At 36.9% G+C, this 24,675-nt stretch overlaps 1 protein-coding gene and 1 long non-coding RNA gene across 7 annotated transcripts in view; one reads left to right on the top strand and one right to left on the bottom strand.

Annotated features, from left to right (window-relative positions):
- The window catches only part of LOC134212608 (protein Atossa), a 256,321-nt gene that overhangs the window by 48,595 nt on the left and 183,051 nt on the right, over positions 1 to 24,675 (bottom strand). For 2 of the 6 annotated variants that reach the window (XM_062690614.1, XM_062690616.1), the window contains exons 1-2: positions 12,743 to 12,892; positions 11,852 to 12,231 (exon numbers count right to left, since the gene is read on the bottom strand). The exons of the other annotated variants lie outside the window; for them this stretch is intronic. Coding sequence is in view for 1 of the 2 variants with exons in the window: in XM_062690616.1 (XP_062546600.1) it covers positions 11,852 to 11,860 (9 nt within the window). In the remaining variant the exon portion in view is untranslated. Of the gene's footprint in view, positions 1 to 11,851; positions 12,232 to 12,742; positions 12,893 to 24,675 lie in introns of those variants that run through there. 6 annotated transcript variants of the gene reach the window in all.
- LOC134212624 (uncharacterized) lies at positions 11,416 to 13,464 on the top strand. Its single transcript, XR_009979312.1, has 2 exons — positions 11,416 to 11,783; positions 12,861 to 13,464. It is a non-coding gene; the product is annotated as an uncharacterized LOC134212624 (long non-coding RNA).

Below are 24,675 nucleotides of genomic sequence, written 5' to 3'. Positions count from 1 at the left end.
TCGTTAAAATATTTTTTGGGGTACCAAAAACCAATTAATAAAATCAGATGGAATTGTTACTAATGTTTGAGATTTTTCCATCATACATTTTAGCAAAAAAGAACCCACGAAATGTGTGGGTTATTGGGTTATTGATATAAGATGAATGTGGCCCAGTAAGATGAAAAGTGAAACAGTTTCCTTATTTGGTTTACGCCACGTACATAAACAAATTGATAATGATGTTCGAAAATCGAAAATTCATTCCAATTCTGTAATTTGCTCTTGTGGGAAATGTGTACCTCCTTCTTTTCCCGAGTTTCTAAGGTCCATAGAAGCGATTATAGTTGGGTCATTCGCCATTCCCATGTCTCCATCGATTTCTTGTTGAGTTTTTTCTTCACTCGTTTTCTTCAGTTTGAACGATCCATTTATATGCGTAGGGCACACACATCGTGCTTAGCGTGCTAAAGTCACGAGTAACCTCAATATAGAAACTGAAAGTATGTTTTTCGTATTTTATTTTCACACGTCGAGCATCTGTTGCATTGTTGGGCAAGTTGTTGGGTGCTCTATTTCCAGGGTGGTTCTGAACTATTGGTACAGTGTATCCTGACGGTGGAAATGATCGCTAAAGTTAACATATAAGTATACAAGTAACCACTCTAGAAAGCAATCATAAATTGCTTTCAGTGCTACTGGGTATCTTAAGGCACTATTTAGTGAGTTCCGATGATGTTCAATCCAATCATCATTACCCAAAAAGATGGAAATACAATTCAATGAAGCAAAATTTGATTCTGATTAAAAGTAAAAAAGGGCTGAGAATTGTAAACAACAAATGCGACGCGTTAGCCAAATTGACAATATTCAATCCCCTCTCACCATTTTACAAGCCTTTGACATGGCGTACATCTCGAGGGCCTGGTTTCAGTTCCAATCAGCGGATTTGCTGAAGTTTGTTATTGAAACAGGCATAGACAAAAAGTGTTTGATAATAGGATGGATATTTTTGCTAGCGATTATCACCGCGGCGATAAAATTAAACAATGATTGCCTTTTAATTTTTAACTCATAATTTTAAAAAATCGAGTTTGTGGTGATTTTAAGTTTTCCTCGTTCGTTTACCCGTAACGCTGGGTAGACACCTTTACGTGGTGGGTTACGGGGTCAAATCTACCACGGTTACATTGCCAGCTGCAGGAAAATTCTGACCCAACGAATACCTTCCTCGTTATTCAACTCCGTGGTACTTATGAGGGTGTCGCTAAGTCGGTGGCCTCTCGTTAAGTAAGTATCACATCAACACTTCCTTCCTCTCCCTAGTTACGGTGAAGATGGGCGTGGCCAGGAGTAGTAATCCTTATGCTTTTGTTATTTTTGTCTAGAACTGGAATCAAGGACCACTCCCTTTCTTGATTTTTGATTCTAGATAAGGATCTCAAAAGATAAACATGAGTATCACTAGTGTACAATCTACGAATTCCACCGTAACAATGATAATGCTAATGCTAAAATTTTAAGTTTTCCTCGTTCATTCCGTGCAACTGTCGGAATTGAGGGGAGTAATTTTCAGGACTCTTTTCAAGGATCTAACTTTTTTGTTGGATTTCAAAATATCCGATTGACTTGATATACCGCTCTTTTTGTACTATAAACAAATCTTCGATTGCTATCAAAATATTAGCAGTCAAAATATTTTTATCACATTCCAAAAAAGCGGCAAAATTCTAAATAATGAAGTTTTTTTTGGTATTTGGTCATGTCTACCTATTGTATACATACTGTTTGAAACTAAACGTCGATCGATTTGCTCGCAACATGTTGCATTCAATGTGTTCTGAAGTTATTGAAAAATCATCGTTTTGTTGCTTTGACAAAAAAAACGCGAAGTTGTTGTTTTTCAGCTTGAAGATATCCTAACATCTCAAGAATATCGTTTCCCGTCGTATGTTTGCAAAACGTCAAAGTCCTGTGGATTTCGCACGTAAAAAAAGAAAAAACTGGCTCCAATTATAATGAATGGGGACTATAATCTGGCGAAAAATTTTCCCGACCTGAGAGGTCAAAATAGTTTTTTAAACACCTTTTTTCCCAGCATCAAAACGAATAACAGTAGCATCATAAGCCATCTGCTTTCCATTATACCTCAAAAATAATAGAATTTCCATACATGCAAAGTATAATAAAACAATTTTGCGTATTTTTTTAACATTTTATTATATTTAACCTAGTTTAAACCACGATACTCAACAAAACTTGTGTACTCGCTTTGCGCCATCAGTTCAAATAAAATCGGTTTGCTCACTGTCATATACACTACGTAGTGCTACGTACGTTAGATTCTCTGTTTATCTGGACTGTGCTCTTCAACATATCCGTCGAATGTTGCCTGTTCTAGATGACAATAGATGGCTTGAATGTGCTCTTGTGCGGAAGGCAGAATGTCGGTTCGGTTAGCATAAGTTAGCATAAGAATCTGTAAGGAAGGCATATCAAGAATTAGATCTCACTTTTTAAGTGGCATACCGGTCACTTACCTTTTTGTTATCGTTTTCACCGTTCCTTCTATTCGTCAATACCAAAATAGGAAGTGAAACTTTGAAATTGACGTTTGATTATTGATTTATGAAACATTGAAAACGCAGAGCATACTTGATCATTTTTCAAAAAATGGTTTGACTTTGAGTCACAGGTTGGCGCTGCTGTCGGAGCAGTATATTCACCAAAAGGTAGTATGGAATATTGTAGAGTGGACTATCTTGTACTTTAATATTTTTGACGATATGTAGCATACCGCGAGCGACTTTTTTCGCAAGCTGCCATGATAAACAACTGATTCGGGAGGCTATACCTCATGATAAATTTTTTTTTAAAAAGCGCCAAACGGGGGGGAGCACTGGTTCTGATGATGCATTTCAACTTGTTCTACACAGCTGTGCGGTCCGCAACACAAAATGAGCGAAAACAAAGCGAAAATCATTACTTCTGTGTGGGGGCTGCCTATCCGATTTTGTTTTCTCGCACTTGTTACAAGTGACTTGTATACAAGTTTGATAAATTTGTTATCGTGGCTTCTTATGATTCGGAACAGTTTTTGCCTTTCTTTTATCGTTGTTCGTTATCTATTGAGAGAGTTTTCTGCAAACCCTGAATAAATCTCGCGTGATTTTTGAAAACGTCGTAAGTCCAAATGAGAGACTCTCTTTCATTACGCTCTCTTTTGCTAATATCTGGGTTAGTTTAAAATTTGTAGCAATATTTTCACCTCAGCACAATAGACAAAGCTATTTTCTTCAGATCTGTGCTGAAAAATCCGATGTAAATGTTAGTATGGCTTTGTAATAATCGAAAGAGAAAGTAAACAAGAGAGTCTCTCTTTTTGACTTACGACGTTTCAAAAATCACGCAGATTTATTCAGGATTTGCAGAAAACTCTCTCAAAAGATAACGAACAACGTTAGAAGAAAGGCATTTAATGTTAATCAATGAAAAATGAAAACCCAGCTATCTAATGAGCAATTTTGACATTTTTCAAGTGATTGTTTTCATTATTGAAATTAATGCACGAAAAAGGCATCATCACTACTAGGTGGATCAATCTGCGTTATTATAGTGGCGTATGGTATAGTAGTTAGAATAAATAAACTAACCCTTTTCTTTTAAACCTGGGCGGGTTTTATTTATTTATCTCGATTTGCATCAAAGTTTTCAAGGGTGCCCACCAGCGAATCATAAATTTGAAATGTCCAAAAATGTCGAATTTTCGAAATTGTCAAAAAATTCAAATCGACAAAATCAAGCTAATTTCTTTGCTAGTAGTATGATTTTTAGTCTAGCTTCCCATTTAGGGCGAATGTAAAGGACAAAATCTAAAAGAATGCCCACAACCGAACTTCTTCCTCTATAATATATAAAAATCAGGTTATTTTGGTGCACATTTCCGGTTGTATAGAACCCAGGAAGCACAAAATCGAATTCGTTACCACTGTGCTAGACAGTGCATATTCAATTCATAAACAGCTTGATAAAATAACGTCTTAAATACCCATCCCATAAGACGCGGCAATGCGTCATTGTGCGACGAAGTCATTGATCTTTATGTGAGATTGACATGACCCAGGTAAACCACTTTTACTGGGCACACTCCAAGCACCAAAATACTGAGACAAATCAAATGGTAATGACTACATACCCATGTGTATGGTAAAGGTGCAAAAAACCGAAATGAAAATAAACAGAACGAATTCTGAGCGTGACGTAAAGCGACACAATATGTAAGTAGGACTCGACAGACGTGCTTGTAGAGTTCTGAAAATAGCACCAAACCAAATCCAATGGCTCATTGACAATGTTGTATGGTATTGCATGAGGGTAATTCAATTTTTTGATGCTCTAGAACAAAAATAACATATAACTGATTTGTATTTGGTATATTTTGGAACAGTTGCGGATTTTTTACATTTAGTAAAGGTACTTAGATAACAAAAAAATTACATTGAAATTTGTGCTTACGACGCAGTAAAGTCGTTTTTAAAATATCTTCTTGAGTGGTTCTTAAAACAGAACTGAACAAAGTCAAGCAGACAGATTGGCGACTTGGAGTGACTTCGAAATTCTGCAACCCGTAACCGTTTATTCGCAATACATATATGTACGTACATCGTCGAAGTGTATATATTCCTCAGTCAATAAAACCAATCACCAACTTTGAACCCATAGAGGATCGCGATAGCGAATGATAGATATGCGTGACCAATATTCATAATGAAAAAAGTGAAACTGAAACAGGGTCTCGGTGTGACTAACTTGTAGGTTTGTTTTGGTGATGTGTTTTGCCTTTTCAGTATACTGAGTATACGGAAAGGCTATAGGATCATTCCAAAACCTAACTTTCGATGGAAGTCTGTGATGTCTGTATGTGTGTATAACAAATGTGAGACACACTGCTTGGTACTGTCTTGGAATTATCTGATTGCTCGCAACAGGTTGCATTTGAGACAGAAAGCGGTTATCTTCCTAAAGCGTTATTTTTACTCCTTTTATGTGTTGTTTTATAATGTGCGAAAAAGACATCACCGCCGCTAGGTGGATTATTCTGTTTTTTTTTCTTCTTAAATTCACCAGCGTGTAACTGTGCTGTGTTGGGACATAGTAATTGGCACAAATTTGTTTTCTTTCACGGCTCCTTCTAAACGACCATAAGCAAGCGAGCGCATCGAGGTTGGATGTGTTTATTTAATCAAATGTACGAATCGCGACTGTGCTGTTTCTGTTACTCGTGGCTTATGCTGTGATAGGGTGACCCGTGAAGACCGATCTGACTATCAAAAACTTCTACTAGATTACATTCCATTCCATAATTAAAATTAAAAAGTAGAAGTGTTATTTGATCTTTTTTATGGTTACTTTGATGGTTATAACACGAAATTTTATAGAACTGATCATATTTCCTAAATTATTTAGATTTTAAATCCACCCTGATGCAGAGGTGCATATTATTAGCGATGCATTGCATATATGCATCAGAGGCGCACATTTACCACCAAACAGGAGGAGATTTAATATAAAACACCATTTAGTAAGGTTGATTCACGCCGCGAGATGACATACACGAGCAGGTTTTGAGTTGGTATCCTCTAGTCCGACTGTATGTAGCGCGTTCCTATACAGTGTTTTGGTCATGAACTGATTTTGCAAGTTGCCAAATGATGCCAAGCTCGCCAATACAATAATGGGTAAACGATACAATGAAGTGATTAAATTAGATTGCTATTAGAGGAATAACTGTTATTTAAGAGCTCGCATCTCAGTCTGAGTAACTTGTGGGATAATCTAATTGATTTGTTGAATGATCTAACTGACAAAAATGAAGCAGCTTTGAATCTAAACAATAATTGAAGCTCTTTAATTTTTGTTTCAAATTGAATCGTACTGCTTCCTCACCCAAATCGAGTAAATAACGAAATGCATGAAGACATGGATATTCGCATATCAACGTCTTATGACAAGTGAATACATTCCACTAAAAGCTCAACAGAATTTTCTTATCAACTCAGTTCACCGAATTGTGGTGATGTCTGTATGTGTGTGTCCGCACAAAACCGTGGGATACACTTCATTGGACTAGCATTTTCCGTTGCTCGGAACAAGTTGAATACGACAGTATATTTTTTTGTTACAGAAAATTGACTCGATCAGTCATTGCATCCCAAAGTTATTGTCATAAATGTAAACCAATCAATGGGAATAGTGGAACATGTCTCTCTTAATTATTATTTGTAACCTTTCTGATGTGCTTACTTGATTGATTCCCTAGAAAGAGAAAGGCATCATCATCGCATAATCAGTTTACTAATAATTCTCAATTTCTTGAATTAATTCCATAATATAATCACAGACGAAGAGACATAACACTCGTAAAATTTCCATGGTCCAGTATTTTGACCATAACTTCTGATCCCATAGTGCATAGTCCATTCTGGCCTATTTTCAATAGCAAACAATGGGACAGGATTTCCGGTCGAGTGGAATTTGTTGCGAGTAATTCAGCCAATGCTAAGTTCCAAAAAGTGTGTCTACAAAATGTTGTACACATACACACATACATACATCACCTCAATTCGTCGAACTGAGTCGATTGGTATATAACACTATGTGTCTCCGAGCCTTCTACCAAAAGTTTGGTTTCGGAGTGTTCATATAGCCTTCACGTATACATACTTAGTATACGAGAAAGGCAAAAGTGATTCATAGAAATCGCGTAAAAATAATTATTTAAGGAAAATGCTAAGATTTCAAAATCCGCATAAGAAAAGTATCACATGTGTCCATTGTCAAAATAAGTGAAGAAATGTGAAGTTATGAAAAAACAAAAACCATTCGATTTTGGCAACATAAATGTACTGAACGTGTTGCCAAAAACTAATGGGGTTTGTATTTGAAATCCTCCGAAAAGCATATATTACCCATGACTGACAAATAGAACCTCACCATGGTTCAATTGTTATCACTGAGTTATCAGATGTATAAATGTGATTGAATTAGTGAATATTCCATAGTTATTGCATCATTGTTTTTGCTATGTCATCGCGCGAATGGAAAGCTACACGCGCAAAAGCGTGGCGATACTAACGGAAATCAGAAGTGCTGCGCAGTCAAACGTTTAGTAGGTTTCCTATGTTTTCTTTCCGTAGTGAGCTGTTAAAACCACCAACAGCAACAACGTTCACTCGGTGTCCATATTTTCATTAACCACTTAGGAGATTGTACACTTATGCGATTAATTATCATTTTCACACGTTTGTGTGGTGTTTGCTGTTGTATATTCTTTGTCGTGGGTACATGTACTGGGCACCTCGATCGTTTTGCAACATCTTCAGCGAAACATATTTTTGGCGATGTTTTAATGGTCGAATCAATGTCGAGAGCTAACCTCGAGCAGCGCTAAATGAAATACAACTGAACACACAAAAAATAGAGGAGGATGATCTAAATATGCACATGTCCTGTTTTAATAAAAAAGTAACATCATATTTAGCAATTACATACACATAGGTGAAATCCACAAACACATGATAAGTCTTGAAATATTCAAGAGAATAATATTAGGGGAAATTGTTTGGTTGTGGTGTCATTTATTTGCTATACTAACATGATGTTTTGTTCTATATACCAAACCAGGTATACACCTTTACTTTGAACTATAAACAAGTGAAGTAATGTAATTAAAAAAGTGAGTTCCAAAGCGTAGTTATACAGTAAATTTATTCTTTTTTGAGGTTCAATGACGATTACTGCCAAAATTCTAACACTTTCATCACATTCCAAACAGGCTGCATAATTCGGTTGTGACATATTGACAAATCGTTCAATATCGCTGTAAACTAACTTACTTTTTGACGTTCTTGTGCACTGCCCCCACTCGCATAACAGTCCCATTTGACTTTTCGTCACCCTTTTGAGTTAACCCACTGAATAGGGTTCATTTCTAATGTACTACCATAAATCATAATAAAAATTGCGATTTTGTTTGCCCATCAGTGAAAAAATACCAAGCCATGTGCGTCCCATATTGAAAGTACACGCATAACAGTCCCACAAATGACCTGATTGCACAAAACTAAACCATGTTTCGATCAAACTAAATCGCTTTACGGTAATCTGTCGAATGATGAACAACACGATAACGAAATAACGGTATGGGACTGATATGCGAGTGGGGGCAGTGCAGGTTTTCAAAATATTTAGACATAATTGGGTCACATAATGAAATTTAGGGTAAATGTCTGATATTACACCTCTAGAGGAAGTGCTTCTCAATATCCGCTTATGTCTATCAAATTACACGTTCGATACAAGCGGGAATCAGATCATTCCATGTATAAATGTCTCGTTTATGAAACGGAATGGGCATCAGTTATTGATAAATCGGTGAGATTTGCACCATTCTGAAATGTGTTTTGGACAGTGCAACATATTTTGGACCCTGCAATATACACATTTTGGACACCCTCAATTTAATTAGCTTAAAACCGAATTTTCAATTGACATTAGTGAGTGTCACCACACTGGTGACAAGTGTACGTTTGTCAATATTTGATGATGGCTGAATGGAGTAAGCCGAAACGTTATTAAAAAACGGAAATTGTGTATTTTTCATCACCGATAAAAATCAACAAACCAGAAAATATATTAGTCAATAGTGCAGAAGGAAAGTTTTATTTTTTGATTGGCATGCATTAATGAGAAGCTTCCTGCATTTTATATTAACAATTCCGACATGAACTTATTGTGTACGTTCTGAGATTCTAAATCTAAGTGATGTATACATTGAAGTGTAATGCATTGTAACGCTTACCTTCTTGAACAAATGGATTTAATTTAAATATCATTCTTTTCGCACAGAAAACTGGTTAAACAAATACAGAACAATGTTATTTTCCAATGTTAGTCCAATGACGGAATTAGTAGCGGCATTATTTTAGTTCAGAAATCATGAAAATATCGCCAGAAGGGTTTAAAATGTGTAGGGGTCAAATCAAGTTGAATACCCTATTTTTTGTAGTAATGTCTAGTCATTGTTTACACACTTTTAGAAATTAGGTATTGGCCAATTTTCTCGCAAAGATGATATAATAATACTGACAGTTGTCGACATCTAGTGATGTACAAAAAATCAAGCCATTTGGTTGGAACGCGGTCGAGTTATTAACGTTGCGGACGGGAATAGGGGGTGCTGCCCAAATGGTCCTGCTCCCCATATTTTTTTTCCTTTTTTTACAAAAAAAATTTTTTCGAACGTTTAACTTATCCTTCCATCAGGGATGGTGCTGTTCATTTTGCTAGATTGACACTAAGAAGACAAAAAAAATATAATACCGATACGAGAATTCCCACACTTTGAACAATGAGATGCGTTTTTGGCCATAGTCCCCTCTGCATAAAGACGCACGTATTCACGTCGCGAGTCTGCGAATCGGATGGTGTTCTGATGGTATGGATTTTATTGTTGTTGTTGTCGTAACAGATGACGCTCAAAAAAGCATTGCCATATAGAGGGATGGAACGCAGCGTTTTATCTTTCCTGTTCCACGCACTGGCAGTGTATACGTTCGAAGTCATTGTTAAAAGGTATATTAGAGAGCATTTGTCCTCTGATAGATCCATTGTGAAGTCTTTTGCGTCAACTCAGTCAGACAGTAGTCTGAGAAATTCAATTCAAAACCAACCAAACCAACGTCGATCCATAAATGGCACGGATACTATTGGAAGGCAATTATTACATTTTTTTCTATTTTTCATGACCGCCAGATGAATTTTATTTCGTCTCAGATTCGCCTGTTCACCATTCATCACTACCTGCACTAAGCCTGTAGTCTGTGCTACATGGTTGGTTGGTACGGTTGGTACGAAGTGACCTCGAAAAAGTAAATACGCCAAACGTAATAATGAAAACGAGTTAGCCAAACCTGATGGTTGGGTTGAACCGCATGGGTTGTAGAGAATCAAAATGATTCATGTTCGTTAGAACACATTTTTGAAAATGAATGTATTATAGCATTCAATTTCAATCAGTTTAATTAATTCACTGTAACATGGTGATTCATTCACTTAATTGCGAAACAAAAATACAACCGATCAACCGATGATTCTGTTTTTCTTTCTATAAGGCAAAAGCATAGCTATTCTACTCTATTTTTGACACAAAAAAAAAGATATATTTTTCGACGAATGCAATTTGTACATAAATACAGACATTATATTTTTTGTACACATACATTACTTCACAAACCAAAAGTTGCTTCTAAAAAATTCTAAAGTCTTTTATACAACATTTGCATAAAAAGAGATCTTTGTACCACCCATTCAATTAAATTTTTGGTACATAAAAACGATTTCTAACTCATGAGCATCTAAATGAAAAATAAATTTTAACCTAAAAAAAATAAAAAAACGACTCGGTGTTATTAAAAAATGCTTTTAAAATTCATGACGTTTTCTTTTAACTTTGTTGCCTTCTCGAATAAATATTATTTACACAAAAATCTAGCGGGGGTGCTTTTTTCAAATATTTGTTATAGCAGTTCGTTTAATCTTGAACAAAAAATGTTTTGCATACATTGCTTGCATAAAAAATGGGACATGTTCTATTCTGAAACTAAATCGCTCGTACCAGCGCTTGGGTTTCATCGTGCTTGGCGTACCAGCGCTTGGTTTCATCGTGCTTGGCCCTGGTGACAGGGCTGCTCTTGTTTTTAATATAAATTTAGATAGGAGTTTCAAATAAAAGTGCATTTAAAAAAAATGTTATCAAAAATATGGACCTTTGGTCGTTACAAATATTTAATAAAAATTATTCGCTTCTCCGAGAGGTCAGGGATAAGGGATAATAAAAAATAAATAAATAATAAATAGGGGTAATGACGGCTTTGGCAGGTTTTGTTCTATTATTGGCAGGGGGTTTTTTTATGACTGATTATGCATATCAAAGAATATTGTGGCCAAATTTCATAAAATTCGGTCGACAAAAACCCCCCTGCCAATAATAGAACAAAACCTGCCAAAGCCGTCTGTTCCCCTAATAAAATGAAAAAAAAAAAACACCTTGGATTTGTTAAGGAAAGTTTTGAAAATCCACAAAATGTTCCGATTTTTTTGTTGCCGTCTCAAAATGCCGTTTTTAATATTTATATCGGCCTTACTAGTGAAAAATAAATAATAATAACTTAATTTTGAAGTCATTGTGTTAGCCACGAAGAAAATCTTATTCCCAGGCTATTAGTGTTGGTTTGTTAGGTATTATGCAATTTATTAATAGCCCTGGAATAATTTTTTTTTTACTCAAAGCGAGCCAATCATCAGATGGGGCCAACAAAAACGTGTTTCACTTAACCAGGCTGATATTTTTCGTTTCGTCGGTCACCCAGTCGAATTTTTTCGTTTCAGTTTGCACACTGTGGAAAATTGGAAAGCAGTACTTAAAGTAACATTGGTGACTAGTTTTTATGATATCGGTTGAATTCTGCCTTTTATCAATCAGTTTTAGTGAGGTATTGCTTTTTCAAGTAAAAGAGAAGTGAACACACCCACATATGTGTAGAAGAACATATACAATAGAACAGTCATGTTGATTTGAAAAGAACTTGGCTCATAGAAGTAAATGAACTGATTGTTCGAGCTCAATAGACATAACTCCGATTACTTCATTGATAGTTCATGTTAATTGAATCACGTGCACAAAGTGCTTTGACATGTCCCGGTGCAGTACATTAAAAGATCTGAGCATTTAATGTGTATTAAATGTGAGTATAACCAACCTAAATAAACAAACACGCGACAACAACGCAAGACATCGAACACAGGGTCTGACCTTAAGCATCTGAGTTTAAACACCTTTCCGACCGATGAAACTTCCCAACGACATTGACTGCCTTGTCTTCTGCGTCAGCTACGCACTCCTTCAGTCCATGCACAGCTACTTCACCTTCTCGCCAGCAGGCGCTCGTTACTATCGTATTAAATTAACAAAAAGGTCACTTCTACCATATGATTCCACTACCACAGTAACAACAATAGGGGCGACTCCAAAAATAATGGTTTCGGTTCATTCCGAAGATAATGGCATCTGGCACGACGTGACACTGATCTTCAAACATAATTTCACTGACTGACACTATTGAGCATATCACGACAACTTTGTCGAAAGATAAGATTGGTCACTGGTCAGATTGCTTATTCGATATTGCGTATCTATAACGGTAGGGTGGGTCAATTAGATAACTTTTGTTTAGTCCCCAAATTTGAGATGGACTGGACACAGACTGAATGGAATATATAAAAATGTTAGCCAAATTGAATACGAAAAATATAATTCGCAATATAATTATTTTAAGGATGCATTTGACGGTCTTGCTCTCATGGCACGTTCTTAATGGCACAAATCTAAATGAATAGTAGATTAACACAAATACAAAATGTAGCGTGGTTTTCCTTTGTTAAGATTTTTGCTCTTGAACTTACGCGGTATTTTATTGCATTCTTCTGACAAAGGAACATAGTTTTTAAAAGTTTTTCGGCAATTATTATGGGCATGTTCTTACAATAGATAAATATTTGGACTAATTGGAATAGACATATGTGCCTACTTAAAATATCCATAGTTTATATAAAATTTTCCATTCAGAGTGAATCCAATCGTCTTAAACTTTTTTCAACACTATTATGTTGTCCTCAATATATTCAAAGGCGATTTTGTTCTCACTTTTTCAAGGTAATATTTTTCCATACAAACGATGACCCAGTCTTTTATAGCAAGCTCATAACAAAAAAACACGTCCAAATTGGTACACAATTAATCATTCCTTTATCTTCCCATTCAGAACACCGCGAACGACGGACGAATCGCGAATCACAACACGCAGAAGACGGAGCGGCAGGAACCAGCTGTTCGAAGAGCTGGCGATGATTACTGCGATGCGATCCCCTGCACTAGGTCTCCGCTTCGACGACGACCACGCGATGCTTACTGGCTGATGTACATAGGCTGACTGCTTCAGACTCTACTGGGAGAGCCACACTGCGAACTGGCCAACGACGATGACGACATTGAGGGGGGCTCTATACCAACACCTACCAACTACATTCGAATCAATAGCACCATACCCATTAGCCAGGCAGGAGTAGCGAAGCAAAAAAAAAACTTAAACGAAATCGAAAAACGTGTGTACTGCCTTGCTGTTCACCAACCGCACACATAGCTCGACACAGAACGTCAGAGAATGAACAGCCACTCGCGCAGTAACATCAACCGTATTAGATGGAGGTTCTCAACCTTGTGCTCAGCGAAAGGTTAATCAACGAAGTTGGAAAGAATGTTAAAACCCTGACTAATCCACCTAGTGGTGTAAGTGTTTTAGAAAGGGTGATAAGGTAAAAACATAGAAGAAAAATAAAACTTAGCCCTGATAGGCTGATAGATCCCGATATTAGCATTCATTTTAATGCATTGCGAGAATCCCTGTCGGACACACAAATCGGTTAAGGATAAGTACCAAAAATTACCAATGGTTTTTGCAAAAACCCAGAATAGCCTTGCCTTTCTCGTGCATTATAAAATGTAATGGGAAAACACATAAAAGAAGGTCAAAATTGCACTTTAGGGAGATAGATTCAATTGTTTCTAATTTATTTGTCATTAATTCACATTTATTTGTATTTATTTGAATGTATTGCAGTAGCCTCTAAAACAAATGTTCTGAAGACCCTTGAAAAAAAGTTACAAAAAACAATGTTTTTGCAATAGCTTCGGTAAGTAATGACCAATCGGGCCAATTTTCAATAGCAAAAAAACATGGCTTTGGGTCTTCTATCGACCTGCGCATTAGCGTCTCCGAAAACGTGCTTTAGAGGCCTACCTATTGAAATAATAGATTTTATCATATTTATTAGATTTCTTTGTTTCTATTTTCATGTAAAATAGTTTAAAAATTCAACAGCTAGTTACTTAAGTTGGAGTAAACTGACATGGGACTCTTATGCGAATAGGGACAGAATATTCACTGTCAAAAATTGAGCACCCTGTGGAATTGGGTGCCACAAGGCAGTCTTGTGACGATTTGATAGTACGTTTCATATCACATTATGATCATCTTCTTCTTCTTATTGGCATTACACCCCCACTGGGACATTGCCGTTTCTGCGAGGTTTCTAAGCCAAGTTGCCATTTTTGCATTCGTATATCATTAGGCTAACCCATGCCTATACTTTTATGCCCAGGGAAGTCGAGAAAATTTTCAATTCGGAAATATCCTGGATCGGCGGGAATCGAACCCAACCACCAGCATGGTCTTGCTTTGTGAACGCGCTTCTGACTACACGGCTAAGGAAGGCCTTACATCAGGAAATTGGCAGGTATTTCCGGCAAGCTATTGCGCTTCGGCACCGCAATTGAATATTTAAGTTCAATTTCGACTAGCTGCATCATAAATTCTCGAGTGAGCACACAAGGCTACTGCTCGGGTAGTTCCCCGAACAAGAGCGACGACCTCGATAACAAAAAGAACTAGCCTTGCATAAGGGGTTAATAACCAAAAAATAATACCAAAAATTAATATGCAAAATGTAAACATGCTTAGTTATTTCATTACCAAATGCATCACTAAATATTATTCGTTTGGTATTGAAATACCTAAGCATGTAGCATAGTATTAGCATTGTTACGGTGTAATTCGTAGATTGGACACTAGTGATACTCATATTTTACTTTTGAGATCCTTATCTAGAATGCTATCAGAAATCAAGGGGAGTGGTCCTTGATTCCAGTCTTAAACAAAAATAACAGAAGCATGAGGATTACCGTGAGGCATCGAAATCCGTACACTTAAGCACCTTAGTATATGAAAAAGTCATTAGAAAATAGGAATCGAATGTAAATAAAACGTTCGTCATTGACACAGGCGCACGAAGGCTTCTACTTTTGAAGTGTTTCACATTTACTCATCAAAAACTACGAAAAACATGATCAAATAATAAATTAATTCAACTACTCCTGACTCGATTTCGAATCAAAGGATCAAAGTCCGTACAGCTATTTCTGAACTAAATATTTAAATTGAAAGAGTCTGATTGACTAAAATACCACTGTAAATAGTTCGATACGCACTGAGAAGCGATCCCTTCGATTTGTATTCCGTTTATCTTTTGTAATAATTTGCAATTAGCAATTAAAATACAGTTACTTTTGGTGCAATTATGCTCTACCCGAAAACAAAATGGCGGCACAAACTCCGCGTTTGGTGGGTGGAGATTTGTTTTGATTTTTGTTGTTTTATTATCAAAGCCCTCTGTCCAATTCTATGCCCTAAAAGCTTACTATCAAGTATCTGAACAGGATAAGATTAATTATTCCTACATTAATTACCTTTAACCTCCTTTAATTCATTGATATCTCATGAGGTGGACGGATTTCGGTCCCGCACGGTACTACTCCACGCCCATCTTCACCGTAACTAGGGAGAGGAAGGAAGTGTTGATGTAGTACTTACTTAACGAGGGTCCACCGACTTAGCGATCGTTGGGGCAGGTAATCGTTGGGTCAGGATTTGCCTGTAGCTGGCAATGTAACCGTGGTAGATCTTACCCCGTAACACACCACGTAAAGGTGTCTACCCATCATTACGGGTCGGTATTGAAATACCTAAGCATGTAATGCCTAAAGCATTTTGCATATCAATTTTTGGTATTTTACCTCTTATGCAAGGGTCGTTCATAACAAAGTATGGTATCAATAACAGAATGAGGTATTATTGAGGTAATTTCTCCTGCTCGGGTCATAACAGAGCGGGAGCGACGACCTCGATAACAGAAATAGTTATGAACCTTTCCTTGTTCCATTTAGGAAAACAGAGTTTAGGTTGATTAAGACCACGTCGACCTCTTCCAGCTACCAGAGTAAAACTCCCAAATTTTCTTAATTTTTTTCTGGGCAGCTTGGAAAAATTGTTCTGAATTTCCATTGGAAGATCCTCTAAATTTCCAGGAAAAATTCCTCCTATTTCGTATTCAAAGAATTTCTTGTATTTTTCTTTATGAATTTCCACTGGAAATTTATCTGCATTTTTAAGGAATTTCTTCTGAATTTCAGCGAAAGTTTCTTTTGAGTTTCCACCGTAAATATTTTTGAAGCTACACGGAAGTTCTTATAAATTTCCACGGAAAAATCTTCAGCAACAAACGGAAACACGACTGTCACCAAGTATACATTGCAACGACCTGTAAATAGTTATTTTATGTGCGGATTATTGTCTATTTTTTTTTGGTTCTCAAGACCCCGTTTTGTCTTTCTCGGACACGAAGTGTACCGAAAGGTTGAATGCTCGCCTTAAAACATATTTTGGATGGCTTGGAGATCGATAGTATTAAATCCCGACCCTCTATGGTCGGCGAATTGAGGTGATGCCTGTGTGTTTGAGTGTACCAAATCTAACTAATTTTTTGGTACTTATCCGTATCGAATTTACTTGCAACTGATTGCATTTAATCGGAAATCCTATTAAGGTTCCCCCAAACACACGTGACCAATTATTCGCGGCGCGATTCTAACGCTTGGCGAATGCGATCCTGTGAAAGCGTAAATGGAACATCGCCTGCAGCGACCCAACGATAGAACCTCGGTGACTAGTTGTCGCCATTGCGGCGATGGAATGGCTTGAGTCTGGCGTTTCCTATTAAAAATTGAAGGGATCGTACAATGGACATTGCTATCTGTTGAAAATTGGCTAGATCAAACTTTAAGTTCAGAAATTATGGCCAAAATACTATTTTTCGTACAAAAAGCGCGTAAATAGTTCAGCTATTTTATCTCAATCAACAAGTTGAATCAAAATCTGAATTCTGTCCTGTCATTCCATATTTTAAAAAAATGGTGGATCGGACTGTAGACTCAGAAGTTATGGCAAAAAAACTATTTCTCCATAATACACCAGAAAGTCAGCGATACCGCTAGGTGGATTAATCAGTGTTTTACCTAAATAATTTCTGACTACACCACTGCAAACAAAATGAAACGTTTTTCGTTATTTAATTGCTGATTTAATTTTTTTCTAGTGATTCAATTATCTGCAGTGAAAAAAAAATGATAATCCGGATGATCGAGTCTGACCTGTATGTGGTCGGGGTTCAGCCAAACCGCACCAAATGGCTTTTTGACTGACGTGTTATTCTGTTCGCACAAGGAAAATGGTGATCATTTCAAATCAATTTATAAGTATATTTGTTGTATGCTATCCTCAGTTATGGGGTGGGAGGATATTCGATACGTTCTGCGATTAATTAAATCCACTAAACGAAAGCAGGAAAATAGGTAATTTTTTGTTGGCACTTGTTGTGTTTTGGTAGAACTCCGACCATGTTATGCCTGAAGAACTGTGCATATTAATTTTTGGTATTTTACCTCCTTAGCCGTGTGGTAAGACGCGCAGCTACAAAGCAATACCATGCTGAGGGTGGCTGGGTTCGATTCCCGGTGCCGGTCTAGGCAATTTTCGGATTGGAAATTGTCTCGACTTCCCTGGGCATAAAAGTATCATCGTGTTAGCCTCATGATATACGAATGCAAAAATGGTAACTTGGCTTAGAAACCTCGCTGTTAATAACTGTGGAAGTGCTTAATGAACACTAAGCTGCGAGGCGGCTCTGTCCCAGTGTGGGGATGTAATGCCAATAAGAAGAAGAAGAATTTTACCTCTTATGCAAGGTATCATTAACAGAATGAGTTATTATTGAGTTAATTTCTCCTGCTCGGGATGGTATCAATAACAAAATGAGTTATTATTGAGTTTATTTCTTTCGCTCGGATAATTGCTCTTCAAAGTGCGTGTACACTGTACATACACCTGTGTTCAGAATAATAGCAGCAGAAGCCGTTTTTCATACAAAATGGTCAACTTTGACAAGCTGTAACTTTGTACCCCGATGACCGATTGAGCTGAAATTTTGGCAGTGAACTACACTGCCCATGATTTCATAGTTGACGTAACAACCAGCACCATCGATGTTGGGAAAACGCATTTTTATTAATTTTACCCAAATCATCATATCAATCAACAAAATAGATGAACTAATCTGTCTAAATGGACAATATTAGTAGTTAGTTAAAGGCCGCGGGGAATTAATTATTATTCCTTTGATTGAAGTGGTCAAAATATGCATACGACAGTTTATGCGATCAAACAATCGTTTTGTCAAATGTTTGTTCCCATAACATGGCGTAAAAACCAGGCTACTACGTATGGTTATACACAGGATTTTGTTTTTACACGATTTTTTTTCGCTCGTATTTTTGATCGTGTGACTTCAATTTGCCACCAAACTGTTCGCAACATGTATCAAAAAATCCAGAATAAATCAAAGAAAAATCACATGATAATTAATATGCGTTAAACATTTAGGCTGAGTGGAAAATTGAGAAAATGTAAATCGCGTAAAAACAAAATCCAGTGTATAGCGCTAAAGAATAATTGTAGTTAGTTTCCACGATTTATTGATCACTTGTAATAAGACGAGTTTGTAGAATCTCATTTAATTCCACCACTTAATTGTACCTTGATAGATACGTAAGTCGTGGGGCCCTCCTTAGCCGTGCGGTAAGACGCGCGGCTACAAAGCAATACCATGCTGAGGTTGGCTGGGTTCGATTCCCGGTGCCGGTCTAGGCAATTTTCGGATTGGAAATTGTCTCGACTTCCTTAGGCATAAAAGTATCATCGTGTTAGCCTCATGATGTACGAATGCAAAAATGGTAAACTGGCTTAGAAACCTCGCAGTTAATAACTGTGGAAATGCTTAATGAACACTAAGCTGCGAGGCGGCTCTGTCCTAGTGTGCGGATGTAATGCCAATAAGAAGAAGAAGATACGTAAGTCGAGTCAATCACGAGACACTGAAGACGACCTTACTGTTGAGGTCGAAATACGTTTCTGTCAAGGTACAATTAAGTGGTGGAATTAAATGGTATAGTAAAAACTCGTCTTATGACAAGTGAAGACATTCCACTAAAAAGCTCAAAATAATTTTCTTAAGATTTATTGATTGAAGAAGGGAAATCTTTTGAAAAGTTCGAGTTTCCGGGAAAGGTTTTTCGGATAGCTCTTTCCGTGAAAATTAAAATTATGTGGTAAAGATAAAATTATGTGTAGAAGAGTTCGTGTTGCAAAGAATTTGATCAGTACCGTACGGGGATTTTTGCAATATTACAGCATTAGAATGGTTCTGTAACAAGTGTGCAAGCAGTTACCGTTTTCATGTATTGGCCAAAGCTCTCGTTCCAACCAAATTTAAAGCAAAAATGGTTCCAATCCCTATTTTAAAATACCCGAGTAGACGAGGATTAGAAGTAAATCAATCGTGATTAGATTGCAAAATGAGATATGGGTCTGATTTATATGTAGGATATAAAAGCATAAAATATCAGACGACAATATCCAAATCTGCTCTGAAATATCATGAGGTTATCAGTTAATGGTATTTGGAAGAAGTGATTAATATCTCGAGCTATTAGTTTGTTTTTATCCATAATACATCTTGATATTTAAATAACACTTCGATATTTTTGCCTGCTCTTTTGAATCTTACATCAAAGTCCATATCATGTTTTATAATTCAGTTCTGTCCTGGTAAGGTAATGAAAAACATGAATAAGAATTGCATTGCAATTGTAAAAACTAAAATAACAGCCGTGGAATATATTAGGATCCTTCCCGGTAAATGTGCTCAAAATATACATACCAATATTATTAAGCTGAGGTACACATAAAAAGCCATTTAACACGCACTAATTCTTATGTGTTAAGTCCTCAGTGGCAGACCTCTCCTACCACGCAAAAAATGAAGCTACAAAAAATAAATTACTACACTTTAGAGGAGGAATGGGGATTCAGATAAGTGTGATTTCCAATACACAATTTTGATATGCTTCTAAAAAAAGTGTGACACAAATAACTATTCACTGCGTTTTCAATAATTATTGGATTTTCATTCTTCTTTTATATTATACTTCCTTTTGAATCATCGCAATTGTCTTAATTAAAAACTTTTGGCCACAATATTTTTATTGATTCAAAAGAATGTAAACGTTTATTTCAAATAAGCCTACACCTCGATGGATGAAAGCTTATTTTGTCGGATTATACCGTGGATTTCACTAGATTTTTTTTTAAGCTTTATTAATGTGTTTTTACAAGAAATGCTTGCTTTAGCAGGAACTTGCTTATTAATTTTTGATTACAAAATCAGTTACGCCCAAATCATAAAGTAGTCCTGAAAGATGACAAAGTAAAACTAAAACCTATGTTGTGCTTAATTAGTGGATTGTAAATGTCGAAAAAATATGAGACAGGTTTTTGCTCCATATTGCAGCAGGTAATGGAGGTACGTCAACTTATGCGATCAAATGACCATTTTTCCAAAAACAATTATCACCAATCATCAATTATGTTTCCGAACAAAACATGAATATTTTTTCAAGGAGCATATGTATAATCATACGAAGAATCCATATCCGCAAAAAAGTGTGTTTTGGTCATTTTGGCTTATACGTCAACTATGTGATCATGGGCAGTACAAACAAAACAACAACAGTGTAACAAATATGATGAAATTCACACACGTAATTTTTGAACGCGTCATTCGGAAAAAATGATGCATAGTATGTGTAAATTTCATCATATTTGTAGTTCACTGCCAACTGCCACTGCCACTGTCAGCTCTATCGGTCATCGGGGTACATAGTTACAGCTTGTCAAAGTTGACCATTTTGTATGAAAAACGGCTTCCGCTGCTATTATTCTGAACACAGGTGTATGTAGTATCTCTAACAAATGAAAAAAAATCATACATTCTCGAACAATATTGTTTTGTTTTTTGGCCAGATTACGTTTTTTTGGACGATTCAGAACATAGGAAACTGAAAAATATCATTTTGGTTAAACATTATTATGCCAAATACTTCAGACATAACATACTTAGGTATTTTAATACCAGAGGAATAATAATTTGTTATGCGTTTGGTATTATTCCTATATATATATACCTCTTACGCACACTCCTAGCTCATAATTGAGTAAGGTATCAATAACAGAATTAGGTATTATTGAGTTGATTTCTCCTGCTCGGGAAGCAGTTTACAGTCTTTAACGGACTGCGGCACAAAGATTGGGAACTACTTATGTATAGAGATTGGAAACAGAAACGAAGCGGAACGGTAAAATAAGTGTGGAAAACCGCACTACAATACACAGTGGTTCTATGACGGAGTAATACTTAGAGAGAAGGAGATATCGACATTGGCTGTATTAATCAACGGTATACGTTTTAATTGCATCCAGAAGCAAGAGCATCCAAAGTGAATCATTGTGATTATTTTATTTTGTTCAGTTTTGAAATTCACAAAATTCTTTGTTTTCTATAGAAAAAATTAAAGGCGTGACCACCGCCTTCAATCGGAAGTCGAATAGACAAAATACACCCATGGAAATAATTATAACACAACCGCTTTACTTTGGTACATTCAGAATGGTCATGTTAGAGGATCAATATCTTGATTTGTAGCGATTAGATTAAGGACATATTTTGCATCCCAGCCTAAAATGACCTGACAGTGAACAGGCATGTTTTTGTTTCAAATATAGGGGATGTCCAAAATAACTGGGATAGGCCAATTTAGGGTATAATTAGATGTGTTGCAATTATGTCAATTATTATCCGATTTTGACAATTCAGGAATGTTAAGAAAATTATTTTGAGCTTTTTAGTGACGTCTTTGACAAGTGAATTCAGGAATGCCTGAACTAGAAATTTAATATAGTTTCTCGATATATCTAAACTGATCATGGCCATCGGGTACCGGAGATGTTCCGGGTTTTTCGAAGTTAAGTTCGGAACCGTAAATTTGTGGTGGGTATTAGGATAAGTTGTGGTTAAAAACAGAATAATATTAGTAACCACAAATAAAATAGGGCTCTTGCTTATTGGAACCATATGTTAGGATTGAAAATCGGATCGGAATCAAGTGAGATATGGCCATTTATTAAGAATCGGATCCGATCGATAGTTTCAAAAGGGGAGATTTTCTGTCAAGAAGCTTGGTATGAATATAAAACGGACCATTGACGACTTTGACTGATTCCGGGACCTACGGATTGCCCCGGGGAAACCTGTAGAAGAGGATACTTAGGTTTTTGCACCAAAACTAGTCATTGGACCGCTCTTTTTCCATTACTTTTCATGGAAGGAAGGTGTATGAATAAAAATTGGACCATTGAAGATTCTGACCACTTCTGGGATCGACGGATTGTCCCAGGAGAACCTGTAGAAGCGCCAACATCAGTCATTAGACGGCTCGTTTTTCATGTTTTGTGATCAGGAAGCGAGGTATTTATAAATAAAAAATAGACTATTGAAGACTATGATCGCTTCCGGGACCAACGGATTGCCCCAGGCGAACCTGCATCTGGAACCGGTTAAAAATTACTTTATGAAAAGTTGTCTGATGCTTTTTTCGCACACATACACACAGACAAATCGATTCGTTGGGCTGAGTTGTTTGGTACATAACATTATGGGTCAAATCTCAAGAAAACGACTGGCCAACCAAGTAAAAATTTTGCTCATTCGGTGCAAATTTAGTATAGATTAAGTATTTTCTGGATGTTTTTAGGCATTAGCAATTTGCTACTTCAAATAGATGCTAAGAAAAGAATTGCAAATTGCAACAACCATGATTAGGATCAGACAAAATATTTTAAGCTCTTTTTAGTGGAATGTTTTCAACCGTCTAAGGCGAGTTAAGTAACTCCATTTAATTCCACCATTTATTTCGATATCTTTGCAGATACGTATTTCGACCACAACTGTGTCTTCAGTGTCTCGTACTTGACTCGACTCGACTAAGTCGAGTTAAGTGCGAGACACTGAAGACGACCACACAGTTGTGGTCGAAATACGTATCTGCAAAGATATCGAAATAATTGGTGGAATTAAATGGAGTTACTTAACTCGTCTTAGACGGCATGATTAGGATGTTTTGGTAAAACTTTTGCTTATAATTTTGAGAACAACATTTGTATTGAAGAAAATGGCAAGTATCTTAAAGTGTCTCATCTTCTTCTTCTTCTTCTTCTTCTTATTGGCATTACATCCCCACACTGGGACAGAGCCGCCTCGCAGCTTAGTGTTCATTAAGCACTTCCACAGTTATTAACTGCGAGGTTTCTAAGCCAGTCTACCATTTTTGCATTCGTATATCATGAGGCTAACACGATGATACTTTATGCCCAGGGAAGTCGAGACAATTTCCAATCCGAAAATTGCCTAGACCGGCACCGGGAATCGAACCCAGCCACCCTCAGCATGGTCTTGCTTTGTAGCCGCGCGTCTTACCGCACGGCTAAGGAGGGCCCCAAGTGTCTCATACTTTCATAAAATGCTTGTTGATTAGTAAAATGATAGTACTTCCACAAACTTGGTAATATCACAAACTAGAAATCGACATACCTTAACAACAGTAAAAACACACCTCAGAAGATCGAAAGGGTCACTCCGTCACTCTATAGCGCACATCTATATCGGGGAATAACAGCACGAGAATAGCACCAACATCAAAAATTTGCCTCGTGCCTGCCGGTCGCGGTATCAACAGCTATGTAGAGTAACATGCTGTAACCTAGAGAAGAGAACCGCAAAGCTAAAGTGAAATATCGCGCATAGTCGTGTGCTTACCGAAGTTCATACATACATGACGATATACGAAACACGGGGTTTGGCGAAAAAGACTATGCACAGCTGAGCGGGCCTGCTGATCGTGTTGGGCCGCACAAGTATCGTACCAATACCCATACCCATGTACATACCAAAAGGCCCAGATAATTGTACCAGTTCAAGGATAGCCGCACTGGAAAACGATTTTCCATTCTCGGAATCAATGATTTCCCCCCACTGAATGAGGCAAGTAGGTACATAGGAAGTGAGTATTTAGCTTCCAATTTTTTCGGCGTTCTTCTTTCGAATGGATTTTCCTTCTATAGTTGAATTGTGAAGTTGGAGGCTCCTGAGCTGAATTTCAATAGTTTTTGACCAGCCGTTCTATTACCGAAGCAGCTAGAGCAGACATACCCATAGGATTCTTCTCTCAGCTGTGTGGTGCACTGAAGTTGCTGCTGAAGGTGAATTGAACGAACTTTAGATGTGCATTGAGTTGGACTTTATTGGGCGAGCTTCGAACAGACGACGTATATTTTACCATACGCAGCTGTATAACGATGGCTGGTATTGCTAAGGCTTACTTGTGTAGATGAATAAATGTATTTAAAAATTTTTGACCACTGCTCTTATTTTTCTATAGCGAGAATGCCAGTGGATTGACGGTTCGTTACCAATTTACCACATAGTGGTGAATGTACGTACCTGCATATTAGAGTGGGGTATGGAAAAACGCAAACTTCATCCAATCAAGTGAGATCATGGTTTTTCTGAATAGTTTTGGGATCCTGATCAACTGTGCAAAATATGGGCTCGATTGGTTGCGTCCTTGCTTTCCGCAACGCGTTTTAAATTTATATGGAGATTAGTATGGGAAATTGTACTTTTTTACATTTTTGTCCTTAGCGGTTACAATATTTATCGTCAATCACGTGACTCATT

The sequence above is a fragment of the Armigeres subalbatus genome, chromosome 2, assembly GCF_024139115.2.
Source record: "Armigeres subalbatus isolate Guangzhou_Male chromosome 2, GZ_Asu_2, whole genome shotgun sequence".
Lineage (NCBI taxonomy): Eukaryota > Metazoa > Arthropoda > Insecta > Diptera > Culicidae > Armigeres > Armigeres subalbatus.
This window is presented reverse-complemented; position numbering and strand designations above follow the sequence as displayed.